At 28.1% G+C, this 25,028-nt stretch overlaps 1 protein-coding gene across 2 annotated transcripts; it reads left to right on the top strand.

Annotated features, from left to right (window-relative positions):
• Positions 15,983 to 23,422, top strand: LOC109331266 (mediator of RNA polymerase II transcription subunit 15a-like). Of its 2 annotated transcripts, none has more exons than XM_019565668.1 (12): positions 15,983 to 16,109; positions 17,219 to 17,343; positions 19,006 to 19,117; positions 19,609 to 19,711; positions 20,034 to 20,083; positions 20,744 to 20,818; positions 20,916 to 21,351; positions 21,473 to 21,660; positions 21,774 to 22,070; positions 22,417 to 22,623; positions 22,710 to 22,798; positions 22,920 to 23,422. In XM_019565668.1, exons 2-12 carry the CDS (start codon positions 17,246 to 17,248, stop codon positions 23,125 to 23,127), a joined length of 1,863 nt encoding a protein of 620 aa, XP_019421213.1. In that variant the 5' UTR covers positions 15,983 to 16,109; positions 17,219 to 17,245; the 3' UTR covers positions 23,128 to 23,422. The 2 variants fall into 2 exon arrangements, with proteins under 2 accessions (XP_019421213.1, XP_019421204.1); XM_019565659.1 differs by having other exon boundaries at positions 22,408 to 22,623.

Below are 25,028 nucleotides of genomic sequence, written 5' to 3'. Positions count from 1 at the left end.
TATAAATTTAGTTATTAATTAAATTTTTATATGTATGATAGTTTTTTATTTTAAGATTATATATCATGTATTTTATTATTATTTCATAATAAATTACACATGTTGACTATGATTATAAATTTATCATATAATAATTATTTTTACATATTATTATTACAAATTATTTAAATATATAATTAAATTAATATTTCGTTGAGTACCCGAAAATATTGTAGATTTGGAAACGGGAAAACACTACATACGCATGCACATACTCATTGCTATCCCTACCAATATTGTATTATTTAATAATGTAAAGTTTTATTTGATCTTCAAATAGAACGAAAGTTTAAAGATTTGATTCCTATAAATAAAGAGATAGTCGACAACCAAAAACACTAGTGGAAATAGTTTCTTCAACTTCTCTATCATGCTATGAATATCTCCTTTTTAGTTCATTTAGTACGAACAAAGACAAATTATTATATTTTTAGGATAATGCTAATTGCCTATATTATTATAGAAATGTTTAATTTTTTAAATTATTAATATAGTAACAAAGATTTTCTTAAAAGTGTTAATTTAATATCATCTAATAATTTCTTGTGATGGTTGGGTACCTTCATACTTGACTTGCATATTCATTGTCAGAGAAAGATATAGATGTTATTAATTCTCATTTCATATAAAATCTACTATTTATAGTTGTTATTTATTATACTACCTTTTATTGGTAAATAAATATACTTTAAATATATACTAGAAAAGAAACATTCTTTAAATATAAAAAATAAGTTGGATAATATTAGGCTATTCATGAAAGTTTACTAAAAAGTCAACTACAATATTAGTCGTTGGTTCAAAGGATGAGGTAGGAATGGAATCGGGTGGATCGGGTTCGGGTTTGCACATACCAAAACTCAAACCCGAAATTCAAAACCCGAATCCAAACTCAATGGGTTGAAAATAAAGATATTATCCCTAAATCCGAAAAAACCCTGAAAATTATATATGTACTAATGAAAATATGATATCATTTTCGTTTCATTTTTCTCTAGCATTTCTATTTTCTCTTGTATTACTTCATTTCTTTTAGATTTGAAGATACAATAGTATGTAAAGTAAAATTAGAAACTAAGAAACAATTGCCACATGATAGAAATTTCAATTTTAAATTAAATTACATTACTTCGGGGCGGGTTAGGGTCTTTGTTCTATCAAACCTGAACTCGAAAATTAAACTCGGGTAAAACTGGAACTCGATCACATCAAGTTTTCCCCGTTAATTTCGAGTTCGGTAGGTACCCACGGGTTCAGTTATCATTGTCATGCCTAGGATAAGGGGAAACCTTAACATAAACTATATATATATTATATATATAACTTTAAATTCTTTAAATTAGATATATAAACTTTAATTAAAAAAAATATCACATGACACAATAAGCAACACATATTCTAAACAACATGTATTTTTCTTACACATTTAATTTTTTCATTTTATTTAAAAATCATGTGTTAGTTTTTCATCATATTTACAATATTTCTCTTTTTTTTAGGATACAGAATGTAATATCATAACATTTAAGAATGTGGGTGTAATTTATCTTCTAGAATCAAACAATTCCAGCTCCAACTATAAAGGACACAACCATTAATAATTAAGGGTAGTGGCTCCCTATATCATAAATTGTTCATGGAAGGAATTGGAGGCTCCACATGCAAAGCTATGAAAGACTATCTTGTGTGAAAGAATCAACTTGTTGGGAATTATGGCATCAAATGAGAAATAGAAATTAAGAGTGACAAATAGATAGATTTAATCTATTTAAATTTAATTTGGATTCTAAAGGATAGATGAATGGAAAGTCGTTCATCGATCGGTATAAACTGATTAAAATATTTTTTTAAAAGTAAGTATCTATTTTGGTCCTTATAATTTTTTGTTAGTAACAATTTGATCATTGGGGAAAAAGTTTAAACTAATACTCAAATATTGTGAATATGAGTTAAAATAATTTTTATAAGGACCATAAAATATACTAAAAATAACTAATTAGACTCATAATTGATATTTTTTGGACCATTTTTTGTTTTTCAATTTTTCAGGAACCGAATTGCAAAAATTTTGAGGGACCAAATATATTTTTACTCCAATTTAAAAAAAATTACCCATCCACAGTTTCAATACATCAATGAATCTATTTTAATGGATACGTATGTATTTCATTTACTTTTATTAATTAAAACTAAAAGCAAGGGGAAAATCATTCACTTGAAAAGCACAAATTCAATAAAGCGTTTAAAAATATACTTTTAAAAAAATTATTATTTAAAAATATATTGTTTAAGAAAAGGAAATCACTATTTAAAAAACAAGTTTTGCAAAAAAAACAATGCTAAAAAAACATGTTTTATATAAATAAAAAAACCTCTTTTTATCAAAAGAAAAGCATTTAAAAAATTCATTTTTAAAAAATGAGTTTTTTAATTTGTTAAGAAACTCTTTTTAAAAAAGTATTTTTTTGAACTTTTGGAAGAAAAAACAGTTTTTGCAACAGTCTACAAGAATGTGACGTTTATGATCTACGTGTAATGTTCTTAATGAATATTTATATATCTTATATATTTAATAACAAATTTTTATTATTGATCACACCACATTCACATGTTCTATAATTGATTTCACCATTATCTTAACGAGAAAGCAAGAGTTGAGATAGCAATGAAATTGAAAAGAAATAGACAACATTTGTAATGTTTATTTTTTGGATATATATTCATCCAAATGAATATATCTATGAATATGCATTGAATATAAAATATGAATTTGAATATACTCATTATTAAAAATATCTATTGGATTATATTCATTTAAATCTATTAACTTTAGTATATGAATTTAGGTTTTTCTAGTTTTGGATAGATTATATAGTGTGAATAATTTTCTCATATAAAGCTTGATATGTGATCCATTCCAAGAACTTAAGCAAGAGGGCATGATTGTGAACAATACAAGAGTTTGTGCACATATGATCACCTTCATATTCACGAACACTAAACATCTTTGAACTAGAAACATGTATATTGATTGTAAGCATTGATACGTCAATAACGAGATTTTTTAACAGATGGGTAGGGCATGAAAATTTTGTCCATTGGTTCAAAATATATGTTTCGACCATGGACTTTTTCTAATAGATAGGGTGGAAAATTCAAGACATTATGATCTTAATTATTAAGTGTTAATGTGTTTTCATTGAACTCTAAAGATATGTAGTATTTTTAATTTAAGTTAAAAAAATAAATAGATTGGATATTCATTTATCCAGACTATTAAAACGAAATCATGAATGTATTTAGATAAATTAGAATCTATTTATTAAGTTTGAATGTCCATACATTATATAATTTAAAATATGATTTAAGTGAATTTAGATGAATTAGTAGATTACTTTTCATTCATATGCTAGGATTCAAATACAAATTCATAAATTTATCACTCATAATGATGGGGGACATCGTCTTGGAGAAAATTAGAAGAGTTTTCCTTTGTGTGCTTCAGAAATAGAAAAGTGGTGGAGATGGAAGGAACTCAAATGTTGAGGGACTCAAATTGTTTTTTGGGAGCTAGTGGAGATGGAAGGATTAAGAAGTTTGTTTTTATGAAAAAGATGTCGTTTACTTTGTAATTTTTGAATTTCTAGTGGAGCTAGTGGGTACTACAAATTCAAAAACATTAAAATATTTGTGAATAATATATGTAATTGTGTGTATAGTTCATACAATCTTATATGTTATTTAGGTAATTAATAAGAAAGAAAATTTTATAAACATAATTTAAAATTTTATACATGTTTTAAATTAACTATTAAATACAACTCATTTTACTCAAACAAACATAAAACAAAGTCATTACTTCAACGTTACAATATAAAATTGATTTAGTAAGATCATGAGTCCGAATACCAGTAGATTTTGATACCTCATCGTCCAAACCCAAACTCGTCTAACAACAGTCTTAAAATATCGGGTCACGATTATTTACATGTCCAAAAATATAGATATGTACCAACCCATTGCGGGTATTATTTACGAGTAGTTGCGGGTCCCAATACTCATTGTTGTCGCTAACATATACCAATAGACGAATGGACTAACATGAGTATCATAAAAGAAAATTGACCATTAAGATGATAATTAATATTTGAGACAAAATTGCTAAGCACATAAAGATTAAAATGAATGTTTACTCTAAATTTATTTGGTAAATAATGTGAAGTTATAATTATTTTATTATTTTGCCTAATTTATAAAACATGACAAAAAATATGGATCCCTCCAACAGGTAAAATAATAGTAGGGCAGATACAATGTATTTATTGAATACACCCTGATTTTGGTCCATCTTTTTTTCTTCCCAATAATAATTGCAAATGCAATATCAATGAACTATAACTATAATGATTTATACATATCAAATATATTATTTATCATTTATTTTATTAATTATATTTAAAAGGACCAATGATTAATTACGTGTGAATAATAAATAATATAATAATAATATACACATCTCTTATAGTATCATAAATATATCATCTATCATTCTGAATGCCTTTTTCCCAATAAAATACGTACTGTTGAATTCATTTAATCATGGTATTTTTAAAGCTACCAATTGAAAGATGTCACCATAACTATTTTCCCGATTTTAGATTGTATCTAAAGGTTAATAATAAATGGTAAATGCATTGAAATTTATAAATAAACTAGTAAGTTACTCTTACATGGTGCATTATTTTTTTGCAGCATATTTACATGTGTGTTGACATAGTTATGAATACATATGTTACTCATAAATTCGCATGGTTAATAACATATATGTGACATGTACATTTGTATTGTTAAGAACACATATGACTCATGTATTCACATAGTAAAAAACACATATGTTACTCGTTTATTCGCATTGCTAAGAAAACACGTGTTACCCGTGTATTCGCATAGTTAAAACACACATGTTACATCTATATTCACATTATTAAGAACGCATATGTTATTCGTGTGTTTGTCTGTTCAAACTCATAAGAAAAATAAATAACAAATTTGATTTTGATTTTTCTAATGAAAATAGGAATCCAATGTGAATTTGTTTTTGAAAATAAATATTTTTAAAGTTGTAGAAAATGAAATGATTTTTTTAATTTCGAATTTGATTTTTTAATGAAAATAGAACAATCAAAATTTGATACTATACCAATCTTTTTATTAAAAAACATTTAAAAGTTATAAAAACTTCAATTTTGAATTTGATTTTCTTAATATAATAGAGAAAATTAAAATTCAAATAATATGAACTGTGATACTAAAATTTAGTGGGAAAAGTATCACAAAGCTTTGATATGATGAAAAGTACAATAATTCTTGCCATAATAGTAAAACATTAAATAATATAGATAGAGGGAATGTGAAAGGATTTATATTAAGATTTTGTTAGTAAAAGTGTTATCATAATGTTTATATGTTTGCTCAACCGATGCTCATCCACCAAGATTTATATAAAGTTACACACTTACACATATGTGAGAGATGAAGAGGTAGGGAAAAGACGAAGAAATAGTAGTGGAAATGAAATGAAACAAAAAAATTCGTATATGAAAAAATATTTTAATCCCCTCTAATGTCCAATGATTATTATATTTTAAATAACTAAACATAGGAGTAAATCACTAATTAGGGTGAGAAAAAGTGAGGAGAATGTGACATATGCCTTCAAGAAGTTTTTTATTATATAGTTAATATATAAAAATATACAATTAACTTCGCTTCTCTTGCAAAAATCGTTTAATATTATTTTTGATAAATTCTAACTCAAATTGCGATGTATTATAACATTGGCTTTTATAGTCAGAAAATCATCACTTCGAAATATTGTTCCAATCTTAACAAAATAAAATGTATTGTTATGAAAAAATTGCTTTTAATGATATAGAAATAACTTCATTATTTAAATATTGAAAAATGATACCTCAATTGATGTTTTTCCACTCCAATTAATGATTGATTCTAATTTATATATATATATATATATATATATAAATAAATAAATAGTTAGTCAGGTGATAATAATTTTTATATAAAAATTATAAGAAGAAATAAATAGGAATCATGCACTAGTATGAAAAGTTAATTAATGATTATATAATAACTTAAAAAATCATATATATTTATTTTAAATCTTGATTGTTCTATTATGATCTAATGATTGTTCACTTTCTTACAATAATAATTATACTTGTAAAGTCATATATATTTATCTTTTAATTTTAATCATTGAAATCATGTATAATATTTCATATTATTTGCTCTCATTTTTTTATAATAACAATTGTTTTTACCTGAGTAGTTTTCTCTATAAATCTTAAAACTACCCACCTATATTCGTGTTAGCAAATATGTTGGTATTTGAGTTGAATGAATGAAATATATACAATATGTATTCATACAAATTTAAATTACAACAATTCTTAAATTATTGTTAACTTTTTATATGATATAAATTATGTCGATTCATCTCTCTATTAATAACATTATACTATTTAAATTATTTATCTAGAAGTAGAGAAAATTTGAAGATCAATAAATTTATAATCAATCAACTTCAATTTCCATATTTTTCAATTATATATTACACAATATTAATCTATATTTATACATATATAAAGTCAAAATATGATGTAACTAACACCATGATATGATGTATACTTTTCTATTTTTCCTTTAATATTTTTTAATTTCTTCAAAAAAACCACATAATCATAGGAATCACCACCAAAATATTAATTACAATTTAAAATTACCTCTCTCACTTAAGTAGGACATTTAATAGAAATATAAAAATTATAATTTAAAGTATATCTAATAAAAAATTATCATATAAAATACACCAAAAACAATTTGACATACTAATTATATAAAATTTGAATATTAAATTGCATAAAAAAATGTAGGTCAATAGACATGAAATATTTATAGACACATATAAATGAATTACTATACAATGTTAGATTTTGTGAAATTGGATATATGAAATCTATAAGATAAGAGCTTTCAATTTCCATATTTTTCAATTATATATTACGTTAATATTAATGTATATAAATGAATTACTAAACAGTGTTAGATTTTGTGGAATTAAATATATGAAATATAAGAACTTTCAATTTCCATATTTTTCAATTATATATTAGATTAATATCAATGTATATAAATGAATTACTATACAATGTTAGATTTTGTAAAATGCAATACGAAATATATAAAATAAGAATTTTCAATTCCCATACTTTTAATTATATATTACGTTAATATACTAATGTATATAAATGAATAACTATACAATGTTAGATTTTGTATATATATATATATATATATATATATATGTATATATATATATATGTGTGGGGTGGCGATAAATGTGTCGAGTTTTTTTCTCAACAACTAATAGGGTGAATATGATTTTTTTCTCAAGACCACTGCACTTGGGACCGAGTTCGAGAATTTGAGTTCAAGGTTAAGTAATTACAAAATCGATCTGATTTGTTTCATTGTCATTTGTTATTGGGAAAAAACTTGATAACCATAACAATAATGCTAATAGAGTTAATGAATCAATAAAAAATGAATCATTCTCAAATTAAAATTATGAGATCGATGATGATGATATATAACTGATAGATTAAATTGCATGATGATATATATGTGATAGATTAAATTGCTTGTTGCTCATTTAGATGATGCACATAGCATAAACATATTGTTGGGGTGTAAAAGTTCGGTTATATCTTTGATGCAATTTATGATTAAAATGAATACGAAGATATGGTTCAATTCATCTTAATTAACTGTAAAATTTATTACAAGAATCAAATCGCTCATAAATGGTTTGGTTCAGTTCGCTTCCACGGTTTTTCTATTTTTTTATTAAAAAAATCATGCATCAATTGAAAAATTAAAATGTATTGTAAAAGACACTCTTTATCCATAAAAGGAAAAACACTACTACTATTATTATTATCAAAAAAATATAACAATTACTTGTTAGTAACACATAACAATTATGTAATTTAGGAAGAAAAAAACAAATGCCCACGTATATAATAGCACAATCCATAATTAGTAACATATATTTATTAGTAACATAAATAATATATATATATATATTTTAGTAACATGTATAATAATAATATATATAACATTACAATTCACAATTGGTAATATATATAGCAATACATGTATAACAAATTATTATTTTTATGGTAAAAAAAACGGTTAAAACTACAGCAACAGACCAGAACAAAACTAGAAGCTACATACATCTCCTATAGACAGTGGAGGCAACATCAAACGTAAAAGGAAGAACACAAAAATCAGGAATAACATCAAAAGGCCTAAAACGAAGGTTTAAAGAAAGGCCATGCTTTGCTAAAGCATCCACCACAAAGTTACCCTCCTGGAAAATGTGTCGCCAGACATACTGGCCATCAGGAAGGAGAAGACTTATAATATTGGAGAGCAGAGTAGAGACTGAGTGGGTCTGCGGACACCCCACTTCAAGGAAGCGAATGACACAGGCCGAATCAGACTCAATAATCACTTTCGATATGGTACATGTTATAACAAATTATGATATATGTTAGTTTGAAATCAATACCATATCAAAGTTAGAAAATATGTTCCAAATCATTAAAACAATGAGAAAGTAGGGATATATTAGTTTCAAATCCAATACCATGAAAATTAGAAATTATTCTAAATCATCAAGACAATAAGAAAAGTAACACATATATAACAATTTAGTAAGTAGATATATAACACTAATATAATAATAATAATTTAGTAATATATATAATACTAACATTTACATAAAATTGATAATTTAAACAATAAAATTGGTTGAAGAATTCAAACAATAATACAACATTTTTCTCTAGTATCTACTTATTTAATATGGGGTTCATTTTGATTTCAACGATTCATAATTTATAAAATTAACATTTAAACCAAACATAAATGGTTCCTTAAAAATTAATCAAACAGAACAAAATAAACTTTTATAGTTTGTTTCTTCGTTCTACTATTTTCATGATTTAAATTGAAACTACACTTCTACATATTGTAGAAAAAATTATCAGACTAATTAAATGTTAAACTAGTATGTTTTTTCTATCCTACCAAGTAACTTTATGGGGTTTATTAATTAGTCTTTTTTCCATAAAAACTTACCAACTTTTGATATTAATCACATCATTTTTTTGGATTTTAATTCTTATATATTCAAAAAAATGGTTTTATTTCTTAGTAATAATGTGACTAACACTCACATGCTTGGTGTGTCATGCAAATTGAGAACACATTAATTATATATTGACATATCAACAACAAATACTAAAATCAAAATGATGAACTAAAATAAGAATTAAGAACGAAAAGAACATATTTAAACCTTATACAAGTTCTTATTTTAGCTTATTTCCAAGCATGGGAATTTGAGATTTATTTCCTAAAATGTTATTTTTTTTCAATTAAAATAACGAGCATGGTTTTTTTAATAACATGTTGAAGTTTGATTCAAAAAGACTTTCCAAATAGTGTTTTACTAACCTAAAGATTATCACAAACTTATAAGATAGTTGGGAAATGAATGAATTTCTTAAACAAGATGTCAAAGTTTGATATTAATCTCTAGTGTGTTGAAAATATATTTGTATATTTCTATATTTATGTCCAAGATCCAATCTGTTATTGAATACAATTAAAGTAGTTGCATTTATTTATTTTATCATATTTGCTATTTAATTAAACATATCATATGATAAGGTCCTTGATTAAAAATTAGAGACTTGTTATTATACCAGATTTTATAATAATGAGAAACATGTCTTTTATAATTTTTAGTCTAAATTGTTCTTGATCATAGAATTATTGAGAATATGATATTAATGATTCGGATAGAACAATGTATGTGTGATATTATTTATTGGATAAATATTAATAGATCTTATTTATTAAATTGTACATATAGATGATACATATGTGGATATGATCATTGAACTGACTCAACATAGAATTCCTAATGGTTAAGATTACCTTAAATTGTCAATTGGAATTTCTCAAGAAGAAATGAAATAATTTCATTTGACTTGAGATTAACATAGTAATTAACATGTTATTTATCATACTTTGATTTCGAACACATAATATCCTAGGATATTATTTGAATGAATATTTGGTATGATTAAATACTTGTATAATTAGTGATTAATCAAGAAGAGATCCATCAACTTTTGGTAATGAGTTTGAACTCTATAATAAAATAAGACCTTGGTCGAGGTATTACAATATATAAAGAAATGAGTTTCTTTGAATCATCATAGCAACTTATTAAAGTTTGACAGTTGCATCATACTTTAAAATTAGCTCAGAGCTGTAAAGATGAAAGGAAATATTTTAATTAATCTTCTAGTGGTTCTTGAAAGTATAATATATATTACTTCATGCTAACTGATCGTTAAGGAGTGTTGCTAGACGCCAACTTTGATTAGTAAATTAATTTGGTTAATTTACTACCAGCTTAGTATTGAACCTACAGGGTCACACACCAACGAGTGTTCTAATCTTTGCTAAATAATTATTATTTGATAATTAAATTGGAGAATTTAATCTAATGAAATAAATATTTTTATGGAATATTATTTTAATTCTTTACTAGCACCAAGAATTCAAATAATAAAGAAAAACATATTCTAAAACATTTGTTTGTAGCTGAAAAAATAAAAGAATAATTATTGTATTGTTTTATGAAATAATATATAGTAATTGGTTTACAATATTTCAACCAATAGGTACCACTTGAGGTGATGCAATATATAAAGATATATGAAAATTTGTCTTTTGATATACAAAAGATGGAGGTAATTGTTTCGTATGTATGCATGCATCACACTCACACACACATATATATATAATATGTACATGTTATTTCAAAGAATGAGGAGTAGTGAACGTCAGAGAGAGAGAGAGAAGAAAGAGAGATGCATGGTGAACTACCAAATTTACATATGTATGTGTTAGTATATGTATCATATGAAGTATGAATGTGTTAGTTTGCCAAACACACTAACTTAAGAAAGAGAAGAAAATGTTTTTTTTTCATTGCAAGTCCCAATCAAAGGCAAAAATTGTGTTCTCTTTCTGCAATATTTTCTCTTCTTTATTTGCTACGCTTTACACAAAAGGAGTTTTGTGAGTAACAAATTATTAGTTTTAGAGTGATCTATTTTATATTTCATTGGTTCAAAGAGTTGATAGCAAAGATTGATCTCGGTGTGGATACACGCGTAGAGTCTTCATAATTTTGAAGAACAACTTTAAAGATTCAAGGACTACAATCAAGTACGCATTTTATATGCAGTATTTTTATTATATATAAGTTTAGACACAAATAGATTCTTGTTTATTTCGCTGTGCGTTAAGAACACCATTAAAATTTCTTTCACAATGTACAATGAGAGACCTAAAAACTTGAAGTTATAGGAGCACCAACACATAAATATTCTATATCATTGAATATATATTATGTTTATTTTATGGGTTAATGAATGAATGGAAAATCATTCATCAATCCATATAATTCCATTTAAAATATATTTTAAATTATTTAATTCATCTATTTCCAAATTTAATGGATGGATTTCAATCCATCTTTATCCAAATTTAATGAATGAATTTCAAACCATCTAGCTAATTCATTCATGACTCCATTTTCATGGATTTTAATGAATAGATATCCAATCCATTTGATTTTTTTATTAGTACTAAAAGTGTTATTGAAGTAATAAATTCATAATTTCTCAATACAAAATGTTCTTTTAAACTTCTTATCCTCACCTAAAGGCTAAGTTTAACATTTTCCTTATTTTATAAACAAACATATTAACAAATAATGTAAGTGTATGAGGTATTGAATCCTCACATGTAAATAGGGATGGCAACGAGCGAGTACGAGTAGTAGCTATCCATTACATGTTTTGAAATATGAGATTATTATCCATACCTGTCCGTACCCGAATCTATTTAGATGGAGATGGTCCAAAATTTGTAATTGATATTATATGACTTTTCATGTACATGTTATATGTTATTTTTAGGTGAATATATTTAACTCATGTATTTTATGGGATTGTGTGTCCTTTTTAATTTAAAATATAATAATGTGTTTAGATATTTATATTTTCATTATATATTCATATTACTATCAGTCACTAAAACATACTGAAATGAGACTATGGGCATAGGTATAACTCTTTTAATATCACTAAGACTTATACCAATGAAATAAAATCATAAGTATAAGAAAAACATATGCATCCGTAGTGATGGAAACTACCATCACTAAAATCAATTGTTATAGAGAAAATTTGTAGGTATAAACATTTATAGTGATGGACAGAATCCGTAGGTATAAGTTGAAGTTTTGTACCTACGCTCTCGACAATCATCACTAAAACCTATAGTGACAGTGAAAAACTGTAGGTATAGCGACTTAAATACGACGGACAAAAACGTCCGTATGTAAAAGTTTTTTGTGCTATATCTACAGTTTTTTTAACTTTTACCAACAATTTTCGTCTGTAGGTATATGGCAAATTTATTGTAGTGTACCCCATACGAGTTTTTTGTGGGTATCTCTAAGTACCCGCAAGCTTCCTAAGTTATTAATGATTTTTTAACTTCTTACTTCTACTATGTTTCATATGAGATGAAACTTAATTATTTTTGTGCATTTTGATTGAACATTTTGCAAAAATGCTAAATCTATTGGTGTTTTCTATTTGCGTGATTTGCCGTTCTTATTTCCTTAATAAAAGTATATATTTTTCTTTACAAGATATGTGTGTTTCTACACATGTAATGATATTTGTAGGGTATTGCATTACCAAATTTAATAAAAGATGTAAACAAGATAAAAATGTAAATAAAGTAAAAGGAAAATATGTACATAGAGTAATGAAGGTTAGGATAATTATTTTTTATTTTAATTAAAAGTAATATATTAATTACATAAATAACGGGTATCTGCGAGCACGGGTACCACAATACTCATACTCACCCGTATGTAATATGATTATTTTTAAAAACTCGTTTCTAAAACCTGCAGGTACCCGTTTGTAACCTGTAACTGTGCGTGCTCATACGAATTTTACTTGCGGGTACAAGTTTTTTTGTCATCCCTACATGCAAACCTTATGGTGAAACCCTTTTGGTAATAGTATTATATCCCAATAAAAGAATTTCAAACATTAAATAATTTTTTCTTGCAATTTCATTATTATAAAATACATCTTTCCTGTAATTAAATAATCATTTAATTATATTCTTCCCCTTTTCAATTTTGTATCCAAATTTTCATAATATTCATATGAGAGACAACTCTTTCAATTATTATACTTGTTATTAGTGATATCAAAGCTAAGTAGTTTTGATATAATAAAAGTATTTTCTTATCCCGTGAGTTAATAACTAATCTCTCTTAGAGTGTATAGTTGTTGATATCAACAAATGTCACTCACAAGAATTAAACATTTGACATTTTAACGTATATAGTGATACAATGGCTAAATCTAAAAACAAATAAACTAATATGTATATGAATATAAGAGAATAAATTATATCCTCACATAAGAAAATAAGTTATTTCCTCTAGCCGCTAAAATTATGACATATCTCATATTTAATTATTTCCTACAAAAATATTTCTAAAACTAAATAAAATACTATACATGTCATATTTTTATGGCAGAAGGAAATACATTATCTCTAGTATAAGAGGATACTTTATTATTTAAATATAAAGTTGAGTAAAAATTGCATATAGTATATTTTTGTTAAAACAATTGTGGGGCACCTGCCACCCCAAAGTCCAACCAGGTCCTTTATCGTTTGTTTGAGAGTTGAATTTTGGTGGGAAAAGAAGGGAAATGAAAGGCTTGAGAGTCATGAAATACAGATTACTCTCAAGCCTTCCCTTTCCCTTCTATCCCCTCCAAAATTCAACTTTCAAACAAGCACTTGGTGGTAATGAGAATGAATAAGACCTCGTTAATGGAGAAAAGAAATAGACATTAAAAATATTAACCCCTCAAAATATATCAATCATACAAACTGATATTCATAAAAAAGTGGAGTTATAAAAAAAAAGTTACATGGCCCCACCTTCCACTTATTACTTCTTAATAAAAACACACAAGTTTTCTTCTTAAAAAATAGCATTTTGAGAAATATAAAAAACAATTTCATATTTGAAATTGGCAATTGATCAATTTAGTAAACAAATTAATTGTTATTATGTAAAGTTAAAAAATCATTATTTTATATTGTACTTGACAACTCAAATTATGTCTGTCATATTGTGATTTGGCGCGTTTTAATAGTAACATTACAATCACAATTGTGGGAACATCTATTATTTTCTATAATTATGATAAACACAACATTATATTAATCACAACTACAATTACAATTTAAAAGGTGTACAAATAAATTAGATTTTTTATTTTTAGGAATTAAAACGATACATTTCATCAATCATATGGACCAAACTAACAATTTATAATTTTCATTATTATTACTAGCATATTAACGGTCATTGCCGTGTTTATCAACCCGATTTTTTATCGTTTGTAATGTGTAATTTGTATGTTATAAATGACAAATATAGTATTTTATGTTAAATATTTGTAAATTAAAATTGAGTTTATTCGATTTATGTAATGTTCAACTTCTTTAAATATACTTTCAAAATAAGAAAATAATGAGGGTAAAATAAGAAGATAATGTTATATGATTTTTTTTTGTAGAAATAAGAAGATAATAATGACAAAATAAGGAATCATAAATTACACTATGATGAAGTGATTATTTTTTGTTTTCCCTTTATGAAGTAGTATATATGAAAAATAAATAAATGAGTGTACTCTGTAGCCATTTTATAAGCAAACTTAAATAATTTCACATGTGTTTAAGGAAATTAAATTAATTAAAATCTAATTAACTATTTTGATTTAATAAAAAAATACAAATAATTATCATATTATTCAATATGAGGTATATGAGAAATTATTTCAATTAAAAGTGATACTAGAAATATGTAAATATTGTTAAATTTCCTTACATATAAAACAAAAATATTAATGTTTTTTTTTCTAATAAGTGACAATAGAGGAAGTATATTTTAATTAAAATTAAATACCCACTTTTTAAAAATTTCCTTGTTTACAAATTTGGTATCTAAAAAATAAAAGTTCAAACTAGTGTTTCAAAAATTAGGAATGTGAGATAAAATAGTTTTTTACATGACTAAAATATCTCAAAAGTTAAACGGAAATGATTAATTTGATTAAAATTTGAAATAGATAAGAGTTTTCAATTTTTTAGAGATGAAAGTTGTTATAAACAATTTTTTTTGATAAACTTAAACAAATCTTTATTCTTTAAGTTAATACACATTTGTTCCTTATAATTTTTGTATACCAATTTAATTCTAAAAAAAATTAAAATAGTACATAAAAGTCACCAATGTGATTCAAAATAATATTTAATAAAGGTCATAAAAAATGAAAAATATTATTAACTTAATCTATATATAATATTTTCGAAGATCATTAAGACGTTTTCAAATTTCTAATACCAAATTAACAACACAAATTTTTTGGTGAGAAACAAAATGAAAACATTACATATCAATTAAAAATTCTAAATTTTTATTACTATTATTGTTTTTGCTTATTTATCATTGACGAGAAATATCGTATCACCGATTAAAAATAAGTATTTAGTATTATTCTTTAATTAAAAATCCACATTTTGTGCAGTGTTGACCTCTTTAAAAAAGAATGACAGTGGCGCGGATTAAACGAACGTGTTTTCTCCAAACAGTATATAACGTTGTTCATTTCGCCAACTCAGCTCTTATTCTCTCACTTTTCTTCGTGTTCCCATGCACTCTTACACTATCACTATAACCCTTCTCTCTCTTTCTATCATTGCGACAAATAACTCTCATAAAGGTACTCTTTTTCTCTTCTGGGTATGCTGGGTTCTTTTCTGGTGTTTGCTAAATTTTTTTGTGCTTAGTTTTGGGGCAAAAGTTTATAAATTATTGATTTTTTTCAGTGCAAAGATTATAAAAATGTTGTTTTTATTATGGAATTGTTGAATTCTTGATGAAGAGTGTTGGGAGAAAGAATAGAAACTGATTTTGTGTTGGTTTTGAAATCTTGATTGTTGTGTTTATATTTGATTTGAGATTGTTTTCACTCAATTGGAGAAAGAATATGACATAAGAAAATGACTTTCAATGGTGGCAAAGTTCAAATTGTATTGTGTATAGTCAGGGAGGTAACCATAAAATTTGAGTAAGGGGCGGTAATTTATAAAACCAGCGCACGAGGCTGGCACAAGTGAGTCTGAGGAGGATAGATGTACACAGTTTTATCGTCGTAAGCGAAGAGACTGTTCGCAGAACAATAACTAATATATGTGATTAGCCGACTATTTTGTCTGCAAAGGAAAAACAATGCAATTCGTTTTAGCCATTGAGGCTGCACTTAAGAAAATTGGAAGGATGGACAAATATATCATATAAGTAGTACAAAAAAATTGCACCATGAACATGCATTTAACTTTAAATTCAAAAGGCGATGGTATAAGAATTTAGAAGAGCAAAACATATATAATATGTATTAAGCCACTTATTTTTCGTGGAGGAAGGGCTACTGCCCTTAATAACCCAAATCTTGGTTTGTCCTGTGTATTGTCTAATTGAAATGTGAAGTGTTTCTTGAATTTAAAGATTAGTCCCTTTTCCACTCATTTTAGCCATAATTCTGTTATTTTTCTCGCTTTCAAGATGATCTACTATCTAGCCTCCTTAGAAAATAAAAACATGTGAAAGCTTGTGAAAAGATTACTTTCGTTGAAGAACTTCCTTTTGTGATATTATGTTCCTAATGGTTGCATAGTGGAATCCTTCACATGAATTTTTCTTCAACTGAAATGGATTGAGACTTCGCTGTGGAAAGTATTGGAGAATGAAGATTCATTCTCTCATGAAATTTTTGTTATCTGAATATAGTTATATGCATGCTGCTGTTCTCACAAATTTTATGAATTTTAGTGAATATAGAGTGTTTTCACATACAAGATGGACGCAAACAGAACGAAACCTATTACAGATGCAGCCAACATCGAGGCAATTGGGTGGAAATCTACAGAGGGTCGTAAAAGGATGAAGAAGAAAATGTAAGAATCACACATATTTATCATAACATATTAGAATTATTCACATTCTATTTTGTTATTGTATCCCTGTTGACATGTTTTCAAGTTGTCTAACTTCATGTTTTAAGCAGATATTGAGATATTTAAATCCTTTTCTTTTAAGATTCAGCATTTCTGATATTCAATTATCCTTGTCTTTCTGTATTAATCTAATGGATTGTCTTCCAACTCTAGTTTTCCTTTGCTTCTTTGTGAAATCGTGTAGTTCTATACATCGGTTGTTCTTTGGTGCAAGCATGAAATGGGAATTGTTATTTTGATAGATTTATCCTCCTCGGTTTGATTTAACTTTACTATTGATGGTAATCATAAATATAAAGTACACTTGTCCTTTTCATGTGGCCACGTTCTAGAATACGAGATTGTAATGTTAGATTTCATAATACTTTACATATTTGTTCACTTGTTATAAAATATTCAGACTAGTTTCACTTGTTATAAAATACTTGTTCACTTGTTCTCTTTTTTTATGTGGCCACTTCCCAATTCAAATTAGGTACATTCCTCGATTGCAATAATGTCGATGAAGTCTTGTCAACTGATTATTTATATGCAGAATGAAAACTCTCTGATAATATAGCAATGCTTGCCTTAATACCATGAATTGGAAACTGCTTTAGCTATATGAAGCTAGTTTTTAGCTTTTTTGACATCATAGTGTTAAATCATTACCATTTCATTTGTTTGTATAAATTTATCAAAGACCCTAAGACGTATGTCTTGTACTAGTGAGAACTTCTGTAAATGAGAAACACTAGCCATTTCTTGTTTGATTAGCTGTATTCCGTAGAATCTATGGAAATAATCTGTTACTGGTGCAAACAGATATTTGCACCATGTGCTTTCAAATGATGCTGTTAATAACAATCCATTCTATCTCTATTAGTTGGCTTAGTTTGTTTGCAGTAGTCCATGTGTAACTTTTAAGAAAAAATGGTTTTCCCAAATTTTATGAGGGCTTGGCTGAAGATAGTGATTCAAAAAGCCTTTTGGATATGTGCTATTTCTGCAAGAGTTTAGAAATTTTGAATATTATGTAATGCAAGAGTATCCTAAGGCTTTCACAACTGGAAATTTTTGTGGTGAAGAGTATCTTCCTTCTGTCCTTTGAGTGTTTCAGTCCCGAATTGTTTCAGCAAATGCCTTTGGTCAATATCCAGAGGCATCGGACATTTCCTTTAGGTTATTTATCTATTTACGTGTTTTTTATTTATTCTTCAGTTGTTTTATGCCATACCGTGAAGAATAAGCTCTTCAATGGTAAGGTTTTTGCCTTGTGACCTGGAGGTCATTGGTTCAAATTCTTGGAAATGCCCTCTACTCGGAGGGATAAGGTTGTTTACATTTACCATCGATAGACCCCACCAGGTGGAAGCCTCATCTACTAGGCTGCCCTGCGAAGAATAAGTTGATAATAATGTGTCACCTTTAGTAGCTTAAGCTCAGGAGCCGTACTATGAATCTATGGCAATTAAGTGTCTACGATTGATATTAGAGCAGCTTCTAATGATTGACTCTATTTTAACTTTTAAAACATTGCTAGTATAGTAGCCGTAAAATTCTATTAAGTTCTCCAAATGGGCATGGTCTATCTTCTATTTACATGAATATTAATTTTTGCAGTGAGGAATTTATAATCATGCGAGCTCCTCCCTCTTGGAAAAACGATTTGTCCAAGCTTACGAAGTTTATAGAAATGCTTGAGGAGAAGGTGTTTGCTTCTGTGAAAGATGAGGTACCTCAAATCAGTTTGCATGTATTATGTTATGGTTTTCCTTTTATGAACACTGTTCTTCATATAGGTCTTTAAAATAAAAGCAATAATTGACTTTTGTGGCCATATATTCTATGAAAGTAGGTTATGCATTGCTCTCTGAACAAGCAATATCTTCTCTTCTCAGTGCTTGCTGGATCTTTTTTCGGATTCCTCGGGATTTTTTAAATGACATTGTTTTAGCTTGATACAACTTTTCAAATGGTCTTTAATTAGGATTAATTTTCCATTTTGCCGCCTATTCTTATATGAGAAAACTTTATTACTAAAATCACAAGTTTATAACATTATTATATACTACCTTTTATCATTTATACTCAACGCATTGTAATTTTTTTCGTTTATCCTTTGATTTATTAGGTTCTGTCATTTATTAATTTCAACAAATAATGTATTCTACTTTCAAGAATTGTTCTCTAAAGAAATCATTTTTCTTACTGCGCTACTTTCAGGCTGAGTACATTGCAAAGTTATCAGCAAAGTTGAAGACATTATCATCAGCACCTCCTCAGAGTGCCGAGTCCAACCTTTCGGTATCAAACCCTTCAGGCTCAGGTGAACTCTTCTCTGCTCAGTGTACTGAGATGAACTAAACATCTTTTCTGACATGAGTCTGGGGAAACTTACTCTAAACCCCAATATTAAGATTTCTGTGTTGACTGTAAACAAGAATTCGGAATTTCCAGTCTTTCCCGATTGTTTTCCCCTTGTTTCACTCTTGTGCAGTGTTTCATAATTAGACAACTATGTTTTATTTCAAAGGTTATGATTTGATGCATAAAACCCTTGGTTATACAAAGAAAAAGGTGGCCACTGCCTCGTTTACTCGTCTGATTTTCTCAGTTGACTGATGCATGTGATACTTTTCTGTTTCTAGGAGCAGAAAGAGAAGTAAATGTAGAATGGCAGGAACAACTTTATCAAAAGGTAATATCCAACATTATACTCCTTTTTTGTGGCCTTTTCGTATCTCCGAGATCTTCCTTGATAGTAGCATATTGATTTCTGAACTTTCACTAAGTAACCCATATACCCTGTATACGTATGTTAAGTTTGGACAAAATTTAGGTCTAGTCCCTTATATCTTTTCTATCCAGCATTTATACACAATATGCATAGTTTGACATACGGAAAATTGAGTTTTGATTCATATGGGGTATGCCTACAATGTTTTGACTTACAAAAAAATTGATTTTTTATTTACAAAATTAAACAAAGTACACATTCTTTACGAGAAACGGATCGTAACGATATAAGGACTAAACCTAAGTTTTGTCCTTTAAATTTTCCCTCCAACAATTAAACAAAAATCACACCATACTAAAAAGTACTTCCGCCGGGAAATGGTAGCATTGAAAACCCAATGGCACATGAACTTCTTAATTTGTGGTTCTCAAATTAATATCCCTTACTGTATTTTGTTCATTTCGGTTTGTACTTGTGTATGCTGTTTTTGGATATCTAATATTTTTATTGTTGTATTCATTATGTTAAAATTAGTGATGAATCTAAATGTAGCTAATCCTGTTGTTAATCATTAATCAAAGTTGAAACTTTAAACTGAAAGTGTTTTCTTCCTTATCGCAGGTCCAAACAATGAGAAGCACATATGTCACAAAACTCGATTTTGTTTACAAAGAACTCTGTAGAAAGCTTCAGCAGGTACAAGATCGTTTCCGGCTAACTATGATTGTAGATGTATATACTTTGGACATTATCTTTCATGTTATATTAATCCTTTTGTCTTAAATTGCTCCAGCTTGAGTCTGTTCCTCAACAACCAAAGACATCTGATATAGAGAAACTTCGACATCATAAGCAATCATTGGAATGCATTTTTTCAGCCTTAAAAGTGAACAGAAACCAGATTACTCCTGATTACAAGCAGAAACTAGACCAAATTGAAAAGTACATACACTCTATTAGTAAAGCAAAAATGATTCCTTCACATCATCAAAAGCAACATTCCGCTGATGTGCACTCCGTGCAGCAGTTTGTCCCATCACACTCAAGAAATTCTGAAGGTGAAATATCTGAAAAGAAACCAACTTTGCAATCAACGAGCCCACAGAATTCTTATTCAACGAATCAAAGTAAATCTACTCAGACAATCCAAACGCATTTGAAAGATCAACAAGTGGCAAATCGATTTAACATTTCACAACAACAGGCAAAAGAAACGTCTATTATAAAAGGTGTAATTTCTTCGGAATCTAGTAATTCATTCATTTTCACGAATGTGCAGACTACCTTTGCCATGTTCTTCTATTACCAGGTTTACTGGCTAACATACTTTTGACAATTTTTCGATATTAGGTTGTGGAACTGATGTACAACAGCAGACAAATGGTCAAAAGAAATCACCCGAAGCATTTGTCATCAGAACTCCTGGGGTTTCAGCTTCACTGTTGTTTGATGAGTTCAGTAATGTGAATGGAACTTCTCATAATGCTACTGTAATTTCTGATGATCCAAGTACTGCAATGCAGCGCTTGATTAAAGTGGTTAGCATAAAACTTTCGATGTGCTTGTAATTACGTTTGTTTTTCCTAAACCCACAAGACGATTCTACTGTTAGATAGATACATCCTAAATTCTCTACCTGATTTATTTACAGTTGAGCTCCATGTCAGATGAAGCATTGATGGCTTCAAGTGGTGAAATCGGAGCAGTAGTCCGTTTGAATGATTGCATATCAACATTAGAACCTTTAAATCTATCACCTGATAGTGAAATTGACACAAATTTGGAGGGAGTTAATGATGCAGATTTACAAACAAGATACATGACTTATGATGATTTTGTTCAACGAGGAAGGGAAATGAATCGCTTCATTAATTCAATGCCTACAAGTGAGACTTTCTTTCATCGCGCTGGTGCAGAGAATCCATACTCAAGCTCATTCACATCTCAGGTAAACAAGTGTGGTGATATATCAATTTTCTGGTCTGCTTTCCCTGAATGCAATCTGCTGAAGTATATCCAATGAATTCGGCAACTCTATTGATTGATTTTTAAGTTGAGAGATCTATTCACTATTTCGTAAGAATCCAATTTCTGAAGAATTTAGTTATCATCTATCTCATTAATATTTGATCCAAAATTTTACAGCCTTGGTTATAGATTACCCTTAATAAAAACGGCAAGGATAAAGAAGATTAAGAACCGCATAAATGGTTTTCTAGAACACACTATTATTGCTATCTTATTTCTGAAACGTAGAATCCTTAATATAACTTGAGCATTGATAGCTCTTGCAGGAAAATTATACTCTTTTCGACGAAATAAAGAAGATTAACAATCGACTGATAGACACTGAGGTAGTTATTGATGAAGAAAAAACCTTTATAAGTGCAAGTGGAAGAGTTGATGAACACAGTAAAGAGGGAATGCTTGTCAAATTAATTTTCAATTCAACAAGTGTTGATGTGAACTTGATATCACAGTATGCTTCTTCTAATAAGAAGGTGAATTGTTTATAATTCCAGTTTCCTCTTCACACCTCGATTTGTTTTCTTCGTTTTATTAACTATGCATCTTGGTCATGCCGCAGTCAATAATCAAACCATTAAGGATTCTTGTTCCGTCAAGCTATCCGCTTTGCTCACCTTTTATTTTAGACGAAATGCCATTGAAAATCAGGTTAGAAACTCAGACCACCTTTATGCCTTCATGACATAAGGTTAAATGTCATTTATCACTTTACATATATATTGGTTCGATATTTAAATCTACCTTGTCCCCGTGTTTTCGATTTGAACAGTGAGGAAATGGATGATTTGTCAATGAAAGCAAAGTTTCGGCTGAGACTTTCTCTACAAAGCCTGCACCAACCTATGTCACTGAGGGATATAGCAACATCATGGGATCATTGTGCTAGAGAAGCAATATTTGAGTTTGCAAAACTTCATGGTGGAGGAACCTTTAGCTCAAAATATGGAGGATGGGAAATTTGTCATTATGATGGTTGAAGGAATATGCATATTACTGCACTTGAGCCTGAATTAGATTTCATCACCCTATGTTTTCTTCTTTAATAATTTGGACTGATAAAAGTTATTCTTACCCTTCATGGATGCATATGTTGCAAGCATACAGAAAATCAAGTCCTTCAATCTTAAGGCATTCCTAAAGAATATAGATACAAGTATATGTCATGTGCATCAAACTAGTTGCATTGATGTTACTCTTAGGCCATAGAGTAATTTTTGTTAAAGATATATGATAGTTGGTTGTTACTATTTACAACAAATGTTAGACATTTTTCTTCATAAAATATATTTTCGCCGAGACATGATTTATATATATGCCAAAGAGTTAATACACAATTCGGTCTATGCAACTTGATCCCCGAGATCGATGATTTGGGCATAATTTGGTCATTTATAATGTCAATTTGTGCACATTTCCATCCTAAAAATTAGTTACACAAATTGGTTTCCAAAAGAAATGTATGAGTTGATTTACTTCTTACTTTGAAGTTTTAAATTTGTTCTTCAATAACTTAAATCACCAATAAGCTGAAGTTTTTTGGTAGAAAAAAAACGGGAGCACATTTGTTGTTCCACTTTTTATAATACTTCATGTACCATCATTTTTTATTGGTTGAAATTTTTCTATTAAAGTTAAAATTGCAATTATTAAATATTTTTCTAACTAATCATATTTCCTAACACATGGAGTGACACAAAGGAGTGAGGCAGCAAATATGAACCCGAAAAAAACATAGTAGTTGGAGCACTTGATGAGCATGCTACTCAAGGTTTTTGACCTATTTTCAAACCATCTTACTACCAAACCATTGACATATTTCAATATGTATGGTAAGGGTGATGTTATTGACATATTTCAATTACCTAAAAGCTATGCATAAAGTCATCATCACCATTGTCATTGTTTTTCATGTAAGGGATTCAAGGATTGAGAGAAAAGATTGAGTTCCTTGCAACTTTTTACCCAAACCTTTCCCTTTTTTATAACCATTTGTAGCCATGATTTGGACCAACACCTAATTCACATTATGCATCAATATCTTTCCTCAAATTCCATTGTATGGTGTGGAGTGGATGATACAATACATGCCTCATTGATCACAGTCTATCAAGTAACATGTTGTATTGTTAATATACATAGCTACAAACAATACCTTATAAGTAATAAGTCCAATTTCCGGCAACATTATCTCACTTAAAATACTTCTTCAATTGCCATCGAATGAATGGACAATCATTTTTATCGGAACTACTTCATCTTTAGTAATTTCTATGGACACTAATGTGGATTGCTATATAACATTTAGAGTCGTCCCCATCAATCGAAATGTTGTCCACGATGTGACCCGAACATTTTGTTGTGATAAGTATAGCAAAGGAGCCTTTTCTCACTATTTCTCAATTTCCTCCTCATAGAAGGTTATCATGTTGACTTGCCTCACAAGGTCAACCATGCCTATCATTCTTTCAGGTCTAACATTGAGATTGACATAAGCTTCATTAAGTATCCTTAACAATGTCTTTTGATGCATTTCAGACAATAAAAATAGCACTAACAAAATGATCCCTGAAGGAGTATTTTTGAGTTGTTCAACCATATCACACTAACTTTATCTCAAGATCTTAAAAGATTCTTCCTATGTTTCTTTCTCCATAATTGCTTCACCTACACCACTCAATCTTGCTTTCCTTATTGGCTTCATCCAATAGGACCATAACATATCCCACTTCTAATAATCCCTACAAGCATGACCAAATTGGACACATGTGTTTCAAGAGTATCTATCAAAACTTCCAATTTGCCCATGGAACTATATGGTATTCTCATGCAAAATGGTAGAGACTTCTTTACCCTCAAATTAAATTTTTCAGACTAAATA

The sequence above is a fragment of the Lupinus angustifolius genome, chromosome LG02, assembly GCF_001865875.1.
Source record: "Lupinus angustifolius cultivar Tanjil chromosome LG02, LupAngTanjil_v1.0, whole genome shotgun sequence".
NCBI lineage: Eukaryota > Viridiplantae > Streptophyta > Magnoliopsida > Fabales > Fabaceae > Lupinus > Lupinus angustifolius.
This window is presented reverse-complemented; position numbering and strand designations above follow the sequence as displayed.